Source organism: Melanostigma gelatinosum (genome assembly GCF_949748355.1).
Source record: "Melanostigma gelatinosum genome assembly, chromosome: 7".
Taxonomy (NCBI): domain Eukaryota; kingdom Metazoa; phylum Chordata; class Actinopteri; order Perciformes; family Zoarcidae; genus Melanostigma; species Melanostigma gelatinosum.
Genome location: NC_136640.1, coordinates 15,136,233 through 15,146,851, shown reverse-complemented (window position 1 = coordinate 15,146,851; position 10,619 = coordinate 15,136,233). Strand labels below are relative to the sequence as shown.

Genomic DNA, 10,619 nt, shown 5'->3' with positions numbered 1-10,619 from the left:
CTAAAAACTACAGTGCTCAGCTGCTTTAGGAAACTGTTGGGCCTTTATTCTTTATTCAAACATTTGACCTGTTTTTAAAGATGCATGTCCTCAGTCGGAACCAATGTGCTTTGAGTGAGGGCCACAGATCGTATAGTGAAGCTGGAAAGGTGGTTTTGGTCTTTTTGTGGGATTTATTGACAAATAGACATTGGTTTGAGGCTCCAACATCTCTTTTTACACCTCTTTGTGTCGATCAGTTCTTTCTTCTACCAGTTCAATATATTAAAACAACTTTTGTTTGGTAGACTGCAGTAAAACAAAAGGTGAGTCTGTTTATCTCGAGTAACAAACCATAAAACACACACAAGGTTTCACGTTTACCGTCTGCACCGCTGAAGGCAAGTTTTATTTGCCTTCAGCTGTGGAGCTGTACACACCACTGAATGTCTTTACTCTAAGTGATGCCTTGTGCATCACAATTACCCACACACAGCCCTGCATCAGACCGTGAGTTGACTTTTTTGTTCATGTGAATGTAGGCCACAGCAGCAGCCGATGACAGCTTAATTCAAGGGATGGGCCCCCCCCTGCTGAGGCCCACCATTTGTCTGAGCTGACAGACGGAGATCAGACCGAGGAGAGACGAGTGGGAACCCTCAGAGTATGCTCAGGTTTCTGGGCGCTGTGAAAAGATGTGTCCAGGCCATTCATATCTGATGGAGTTTCCCATGTTCCGCAATGCAGCGGGGGTTTTGTCAAAGTGTTTGGATAATGAGTCCCTCTATCTTTCTCATCTGTGCACACTAAACAGATACAACACGCAAGGCTGATGTTGTGTTTAGTTTAGGCCCCCGATGCCACCAAAAATGACGTACCTCAGTGTTGAACTTTTCTCTCGTCACATACCAGGGGATGAGGGGGTCCATCCAATTACTTTGGGAAAGGCAGGAACCAGGTGAACAGGTGAAGAAAAAAGAGGAGTGGGGATGAAAGAGGGGTGACCTCGGTTTAAAAAGGGGTTGGGTAATGTGGTTTGAACACGAGCGCCTGAGTTAAAAGGGGGCAGAGGGAGCAGGATAAGAAGGATCAGAGGACCTGAGGAAAGAAGGTTGTACTACTTTGATCGAGGTCAGAGCGGGCAGCAGTCAAGCAAACCGGCGGAGCTTGGGGGCATTGTTTTTGAACATCACATTTTGAGATAAGGGCTGTTTTTTAACACGAACCTGAGTAATGTGTGTTATGCAATGTTGACCTTCTGAAGATGACAATGGGCAAACCTCTCTCAGGTGCAGAAATGACACGAATGTGCTTTTTCTTCCTGCTGATGAGTAACGCCGCTTCGGTCTCCACACAGTTTAACGGATACAACTGTGACGCCAGCTACCACAGCAGGTTTCCTGGTGAGAATACGACCACATAATATGTTTTCTCTTTCCAATGCAGGCAATCTTCTGGCTACTGGTGAGAAACACAGGTTAATGCATGTTTTATAACACTTTATAACACACTGTAATAGTAGTTATAAGCAAATATAAGGCAAAGGTAATATCATTTTCAAAGGGAATTTTTTATATATTTGTCAACAATTATAACTATTATAGTTATATATCAATAAATTCCTCCTACAATGCATCTATATCTGATGTTTAAACAGTTAATGGATGCTTAATAACATAACATATGATATGATTACACACATCAACAGGGCTTTCAGTGTGATATAAAGCCTTTATTAACTTTGTATACGCATGTAAAAAATCAATGTTCATGGATGCATTTAAAACTTAATAAGACAACTTATTACATATGATTAACTATGTTACTACTGCAACTATGTTATATTACGTTATCATGCATTCATCATATCATTCATTCTCCACTTTAAGTAGCTACAACATTAAAATGATGCTTATCAACAAGGTAATTCTGTACGATGAGTACATTACTTTTGTTACTTCATGTATATTTCCTGATAATGCTTTCAAGTACAATTTTTTACTGTTGAGGATAATGAGACGATGTCCTCCTACAAAGTTTCACCAAATTGAACAACATCAGATTGACGATGGACAAAATAACATAAACACTTCATGGATAAGGACAAACTTTGAGTTAACTATATTCTCTTATGGTTGCTTCTCTAATTTGGATGATTTTAGCTCCATTGGGTGTCTCATATATTCAGTTGATGTACATATGAAAAGTGCTGATTGTGAAACTCTTTAACAGCTGGTGAATATCAGCAACTGGACTTCAGGTTCACATGCCTCGCCTTTGAGCAGTGGTTATGAAGTCTTTTTTTTCTGAGCCCACTGTATTTAAGTTACAGGTTCTGCTGGGGTTCAATCCCACCAACTAATCAGAGACTATTTTCCTCCTGAGATTTGAGATGAATGCTTGTAGCTTGGCAGCAGTGCTCTGAGTGACAAGGACCGGGGGGGCCGCTTCAACAAAACTGCACATTGTTTTTGAAAAAGTGGAGTTCTGGCCCATGCACGAACATGTGACAGCTGCTTCGGACTCAAAAATGTATCTGCAAATGTTCCAATCATTCCGGTAGAAGTGTAATTCCTTCCATTGCTCATGTGTGAATCGTAAGCCACTGGTCTAACAGCTTCTTTGTTTGTTGTTTTAAACGTTAACGCTTCTTCCTCTGTCCCTCCAGGTGAGCGGGACATCAGTGTGTTCTGCGGGGTTCAGACCATCACCTTGAAGATCAACTTCTGCCCCGTGCTCTTCTCCGGCTACACCGACGCAGATTTGGCCCTGAACGGTCGGCACACTGACGCCCAATGCCGTGGCTTCATCAACAACAACACCTTCCCCACCGCGGTCCTGTTCAGCATCAGTCTCAGCACTCTGGAGGCCTGCGGTAACAGCCTGGTGGTAAAGAATACACAAACACAATGGTGTTAATATAGTCAATAAACCCTTTCACCATGTTGTTTATTGACTTGGGAGAAAGCATGATGTGGCTGAGATGTTCCTCTCTGCAGGTCAGCACAGCCTATGGGGCCAATGCTTATGGGAACATGTCTCTGGTACAAATTGGGAATGTCTCAGGCTATATCGACACCCCTGACCCGCCAACTATAATCAGCTACCTGCCCGGGTTGTTGTATAAGTTCAGCTGCAGCTACCCACTGGAGTACCTGGTCAATAACTCACAGCTGGCATCGTAAGTTGAAACCAAAAACATTCCCGTCCTAAAGAGAGCTTGACCCTCAGGAGTTACTCAGTGGATTTCACATTAAGATTTATTCATTTAATCAGGAATTAATTAAGATTTGTTGATTGTTCTCCTAAACTGCAATGACAATTAAAGCGCCTGGTTTTAAAGCCTGAGTGGGTTTGTGTCATATGGTATTCTGAGAACCATTTATTTTAAAATATGCACATTTTCTGAATGATTTAGATGCTAGTTTACATGCATACATTCTTCTAAATGTTCAGTCATGTAAAGCATGGAAATAAATGTCTTGAATCTATTCACAGGTCCTCTGCTGCTATATCTGTCAAGGACAGCAACGGTACATTCGTGAGCACGTTGAGTATGATTCTGTACAACGTGAGTACACAGCTGCATTCAGCGTTTTATATGCAATCATTTCCCTTGCAATGCATGCGCTTTGAAGTTTTGGATTCGGATGTTAATGTTCATAATCTTTGAACCAAGTTAATGTTTTCTTTTAATGAATCTGTAAACTGTTTTAAAAGTATATGACAGTTAGCCAGTAAGGCGGCTGACTGAAATATCACTCGATTTATCCTCACAAATTATCTTTTCATCAACAAATCCCATGAAAAGATCAGAACCAACAATTTATTGAATGTTGTTGTTTTTTTGTTTCAATGAACATGGGCACAGTGGTTTATTTGGAGTTGATAAAAAAAAATAAAAAATTGCTGCTGCAAATACTCACCATCATATAATGCAATTCTGTCTTAAAACTACAGTGCCCAGCTGTTTTAGGGAATTAATAAGCCTTGAAAAATAACGATAAATAATGTATTTTTGTGCTAAATTTGATTATAAGAGCATTTGTCATATTCATCTGATATGTTAAGATATAGTGAAGTAATGTCTACAGAATGAAGTCACACTCCTTCTGTGTGTCTTATAATCCAAGCTGCTCTTCACTTTGTTTGCGTAGCCGGTCCGACTGCACATGCATATTTGTGCAATTTGGGAATTTTCACCTTTAAAGAGAAACAAACGGTACTGAGACAGAAACGGTTGGCAAAGTTAGAAAATTTTTGTTGTTTTCAAGGAATTAATTGGCAAGAACAAAAATATGGAAAATCCAACCTTGGAATATCACCAGCCTTACAATTTCAGTGCTCATTATGTCAAGACTAAGCCCCGTTGTTAATTTCAATTGTCTCATTTCATGTATTGAGTGGAAAAACTATCCTTTTTTTATTTTTTTCTTCACTTTGACTTTTTTTTCTGTACAGGATTCAACATACAATCAACCTCTCGCTATTCCAATGGCTGGACTGGCTCTGAAAACCAGAGTATTTGCTGCTGTGAAATCCACAAACTTAGACAAACGGTACAAGATACTATTGCGTTTTTCATTACTTAATCTTTATATCTAAAGATCTAATTTTCAGATCTTGAATATTGCTCATGTAGCAGACCATTTTTTCCCATTACAAGAACAACTTCAGTAAAGTAGAGACAATATTTTGGTCAATCACAGCATCTTTCCCACCATATTTTTTACGGATTCAGTCCTTTTTTTCTATGGTTTGCCTACATTCATTATGCTATTATGTTATTATTCGACATGAAGGCGCCAGTCTGCAGCAGAGAAAGCCCTGATCTGTGCTTTCCCATGTGCAGTTAGATCTCTATCCTCCATCCCGGCTCATAGTTTTGTCCCTCTGCAGGTGGAACATCTTGATGGACTACTGTTACACAACCCCCTCAGGGAATCCTAATGATGAACTCCGCTATGACCTTTTCTTTGGGTAATCTCGCATTTTCTTTTTGTCAAGATGGTGACTTGATAAACCACAAAAGGGAGTCATTATCTATTCAGGCTCTCCAAAGGGCTGATCCCGAATGATTTTTTTTTCTTCTTCTTAATTATCGCCTTAGCATAATCTAGACGTCAAATCTGCCATTGTTAGTGTGTGCATGTACCTATATGTGTATATGTAAGTTGTTCTCCTTTGACACAGCTGCAACAAAGACCCACAGACGACAGTTTTTGAAAATGGAAAGAGTCAGTCGGGCCGTTTTTCCTTCGAGGTTTTCCGTTTTGTTAAACACAGACACCAGAAAATGTCTACTGTGTTCCTGCACTGCGTCACCAAGCTTTGCCGGGCAGACGACTGCATAATGCTCATGCCGGTAAGGGTTAAAATCATGAACCACAGTTTGTTACTTGTGACCTCAATGAGGACTGAAATCTGATGATGTGATTGGCAGATTTGTGGGCGAAGGCGCAGGCGGGATGGAGAGGAGAGCCTTGATTCCCCACCAGTGGCATCTGGGACTGCTGTCATCACAGCTGGACCAATCATTACCAGGAGTGGTATGAATGATAAACGGACTCTTAAAGGAATAGTTTGACATTTTGGGAAAAAGGCTTATTGGCTTTCTTGTTGAGTTAGATAAGAAGACTGATACCACCTACTGTTAAATATTAAGTTACTGCCAGCAGCCAATTAAGTCAGCTTATCATCAAGACTCAGTGAATGCTCACTAAAACTTCACTAATTAACTTGTATCTTGTTTGTTAAATCTGTACAAAAAATTATGAAAATAAATGTCATATTGTGTTTATTAGTGAGCTTCAGAGGGACCGGTGGGTGGATTTTGTTACCTTTAACAAAGCCAGTCTTCATACTAAACTGAGCTAAACGGCGAGTGGTATTCATATTTAACAGACAGACATGAGAGTGGTATTGATCTTCTTATCAAGCTCTCTGCAAGAAAGCTTAAGACTGGAAACAGGTCCAAAGGTAACACTATCCGGGACCCCCTAAAGCTCACATATGAACTACGTTGCTTTTTGTCAGAGAGTTAGGTGTTAGTCAGTTTTGTTCAACTTTAAGATTGGAAACGGGAATATCGCTTTGCCTGGTCCCTTCTCTCACATAATCTCCTCTACAAACACCACTTGTCATTTTTGCACATTGGTTTTCTTTGCAGATTAAAGAAACCCAATGTGATCTGACAGAAATACGTTGCATGGCCACATCCTCTTAACAGCACAAGGCCACTACAGAAACAATTTAAAGTGCTTCGACAACGATGTCCTTTGTTGAATGTTTGCTGACCCATCCACCTCCTCTCCCTACCAGCTAAAGTAGTCCTCTGACTGTTTACACCATGTCACTAGCTCTGAGCATTGCATATTCAGGTGGATGCGTTTCGTTTATGTGTCCACCACGTCAAAGGATCCTAATTGTCTTTCCACTGGTATTGTTTCTGTGGTGCTGACATATAATTTTAACACAGGATGTGCGACCACCAAGTGGTGCGCTGTTAAGAGGTTGTGGTCATTATTTCCCATATTTCTCTGAGATCAGACTGGGAAACCTGATATATCGTGTCAATAGTGGGCTTTAGAGGTGCTGATAGACAGACTTTTCTTACCTCTGGACAGAACCAAGCAAACAGTTTTCCTTGTTTCCAGTTTCTACGCTAAGCGAAGCTAACCGGTTGCAACTTCATATTTAACCAGACAATTATGAGAGAAGTATCATTGTTGGAATGCTGTTAAGCATTCCAACTATTGTTATCCTGTTTCTTTATTCCACTATTTCTTCCGTCCCGCCCATTTTTTGTTCTTCATTTTTTAAGCTACAGAAACCGTTCAACTATCAAAATGTTCAGCTCCTTCAGCTCATCTCTGCTATGACTTTTTCTATTTCCAACCTTTAAACTTTTTGAATTATTAAGCTTTTAGCAACTTTATTTTTGAATGGGATCTCTATGGAGAATATTTTCAAATCCTCTTAAACTTCTTCAACTTTCAAATCCTTCAACTTCCTCATACTTTCAGCTACAGACACCATTTCAACTTTCAAATGTTGAGAAAACCCTTACCTATTGCCACATGATTCAGCTTTTTTGATATCTTTTAAACTTTTGAACTGCAGCAATTTAACTTTTATGATTTTTCAGCCCTTTTCTTACTTTATAATGAGTGTGTATTGCGCAGCTTAGAGTGCGTGATGTCACCGCTAGAGTGAAGAGCAGCTTGAGATTCTTGTGAAAAAAACATTTGTATTTTGCCAATGTGTCCACAATCTTCACTCTTCATGCATAATTTCTCGATGTCGAAGTAGCTAATATTGTCCTTGTCATAGACAAATTACTGTGGAATCCCACAGATTTCCACATTTGACACAGAAGCCGTTAATTGAGAGGAAAACCAACTTTCTGCTCCATAGATACCAATGTTAAATTTTGCTTCAAAAACATCTTCCACAGAACACGGTACCCCATTTCTAGATCGCCAATTAAGCCACATTTTTTACACTACAGACACAATTTTTACAGGATCTTTTCTTCAACTCACCCTTCCTCGCACTTATTAATATCGGAGCAATAGGAGCTACGGTTATGGGAGTTTTGAGGATTTGTTTGAGAGGTGTTTCCCTGTTTTATCTCCATGAAATGGCTTCAGGTGTTTGCGATTGAGCCAATTAGTGATGTTGATAAACACACAGACTCACAGACACACATGCACTCCTCTCGCTCTCTCTCTCTCTCTCTCTCTCTCATACAGTCATTTCAGGTCTTGGAGACTTTTAGAGGACCCCCCCCCCACACACACACACACCCACCCCATTTTAAAATAAAAGCCGCACACACATGATTTGTTGCAGCTCGGCCAATCAGATATGAGTATTCTGATAAGTTTCCTGATTCGAGTGACATTTACACACACAAGAGGCGAGGAAAGACATGGCAGAGCAGGACAATAGTCATGTAAGCTGTAAAAGATAAAACATAGTACAATCTCCAAATGAGAAAGTTTGCCAGAGATATCAGAGCCTCTCTCTCTCTCTCTCTCTCTCTCTCTCTCTCTCTCTCTCACTAATTCTTTCTTCTCACTAATTCTCTTTCTTTCTCCCTGTCTGTGTCTCTCTCTCATACAGTCATTCAGGTCTTAGAGACTTTTAGAGGACCCCCCCCCACACACACACACACACCCCATTTCAAAATAAAAGCCCCAAAGAGTGAATTCTAATTGAAATGCTTGTGATGAAGCCAGGCATTTAATAACCTCTGTTTATGTATGTCTCCTCTCCCCCTTTCCCCCCACCCAGCACCACCCTTTCAAAATAAAAGCCCCATGGATTAACTGTATTTAAACAAGCTCAAAATTAGGCTTTTTTGTTAAAAAAAATGAATGCTCTTACTAATACTGCGACAACTACTACTGCTGCTGCTAATATAGTATTACTACGACTGCTACTACTACTTCTACTATAACTTTTGCTACTATAACTGCTACTGCTACTACTGCTACATCAATATTATTACTACCACTACTGCTATTACTACCACTACTACTATTACTTATACGACAACTGCTACTGGTACTACTGCTACTAGTACTACTACTACTGCTACATCTTCTACTGCCATTACTAGTACTACTACTACTACTACTGTGATATTAAATACTACGACCAATACTACAGCTATTACTATGACTACTGACACTACGTCTTCTACTACTTCTTCTAATTACTAATACTTCTACTACTAATAATACTTCTACTACAACTACAACTTCTACTACTACTACAAATATCACTACTACTAGTACTTATTCTAATGCTACAAATACTTCTACTAATAATACTTCTACTACAACTTATACTACTACAAATATCACCACTGATGAATTTTTTTAAGCCACAGAAACTGTTCAAATATCAAAATGTTCAGCTCTTTCAGGAGAGGTGTGATTTGACTTTTCATATTTGTAATCTTTAAACCTTTTGAATTATTAACCTTTTTGCAATTTGTTTTTGAATTGGATATCTATTTTCAGCAATGTTTTTGCGATTAATTTCAGTTTTCAGCATTCCAACGCATTTTCAGCAGGAAATGCTTTTCTAGTTCTTCTTATCTAGCGCTAAGCAAAGAGGTGTATACCCTAAAATGTTGAACTGTTCCTTTAAATTAAATAAATAGATCAATACATCCACAGAGCCATTTAAGATTGAAATATCTGCAAAATATTATAATAAAAACGATTTAAAATATTTTTTTCAGATGAAACTCCCGTCAACAACTCCCAACTTGGTAAGCTCCCTTCTGCAATGTTACAAAACAGAGAAAGGTTTAAAATATCACGTGTGACTAAGTCCTGACAGGTGTAGAGATACTCGATACCCATAGAAATTGATGATTTAAGGCTAGAACAAAAAGAAACAAACTCGGATCATGTTAAGCCCTTATCAAAGAACATGTCTGTTTTAAGTTTCTGCTTTTTTCCGCCCGACCAGCATCGGGAGACGCCACCCATCCAATAAACCGAGTGACCAGTGCGCTGATCTCAGGCGTGGTCATCCTGGGTGGGGTCAGTGTGGGCTTCTTCCTGGTGTCACTCCGCCTCCTGCAGAAGTCCCGCCTCCCAACAACCACAGCCTCAGGTGTTTGGAACACCACCTTTAAATGAGTAAACGTCTGTAAATAATGACATCCTGGTATTGACAACATATGCAGAATGTTTTCACATGTTGGGTACACAAACTGAACAACGTGTACATGTGTGCTTCTCTTTGTAAACGCATTATTAAATGTGTATATTTTATTGTTGTAGGTGTTGTGTATTTATTGCCTTCAGTACCTCATTATTCTTGTTCTTCATTGTCATCTATTATTTTGTCAATCACAGTATTTACAGAAGATTTACACTCGTAAAAGTTAATTTCTAGATGTTGTAATAAAGTTGTGTTTGATGAAAATGACTCATTTCGACAAATTTGACATTATTCTTTAAAAATGTGGCTAATATCAGATTCCAGTGTGAACTGGACACGGTCCTGAACTGACCTGCATGACTCCGCAAAAGAACAAAAGCAAAGATGCCACAGCAGCACGCTGTCGCACGAAAGAAAACACGGAGAGAGACGTAAAAGTCGTGTGAATTCCGATTTGACTGTTTAGACTGAGGTCACATTGCAAACAAATATCAGATTCCATGTGATTTGTACTGTTCACACTGTTAAATACAATTTTGAAAAAAATCTGATTTGGCCCACTTTTGCCTTCAGTGAGAATATAATGTACTCATACAAGTTTTGTTTTGTTTCATAGAAATTAATGTATTTTTTGTTGTTGTTTTTCTGTCTGTCCTTTCGTCTGTACATTGCCGGATTGATAGTTGTATTTCTATTTTTTATTTATTGAGTCAACCCTCTGTCATGTAGTGATTGTGACATATGTTGGAACCCCCTCAACATGAGATGGTGCATTTCAAGGGGTTTTATCCCAATACATACATCTAAAACAACAGAAATAGACAAGCAGCTAAAAACAAGTACAACAAAACTGGACAAGAGTTACATATTAACATTTACATCCTACAGATAAACTCCAGAGTGCAAAGGGTACTGGACTAGATATGGGATGATTAATGTAAAAACTGCTTTAT

At 39.2% G+C, this 10,619-nt stretch overlaps 1 protein-coding gene across 1 annotated transcript; it reads left to right on the top strand.

Moving 5' to 3' along the window:
- Window positions 1-1,243: 1,243 nt before the first annotated feature.
- Window positions 1,244-9,641, top strand: LOC306779789 (zona pellucida-like domain-containing protein 1; the record flags this gene model as incomplete). Its single annotated transcript, XM_079271797.1, has 10 exons — window positions 1,244-1,382; window positions 2,648-2,868; window positions 2,979-3,160; window positions 3,478-3,550; window positions 4,441-4,538; window positions 4,879-4,959; window positions 5,173-5,344; window positions 5,423-5,528; window positions 9,236-9,265; window positions 9,469-9,641. The coding sequence occupies 10 exons, from the start codon at window positions 1,244-1,246 to the stop codon at window positions 9,639-9,641; spliced, it is 1,275 nt and encodes a 424-aa protein (XP_079127923.1).
- Between the last annotated feature and the right edge of the window lie 978 nt (window positions 9,642-10,619).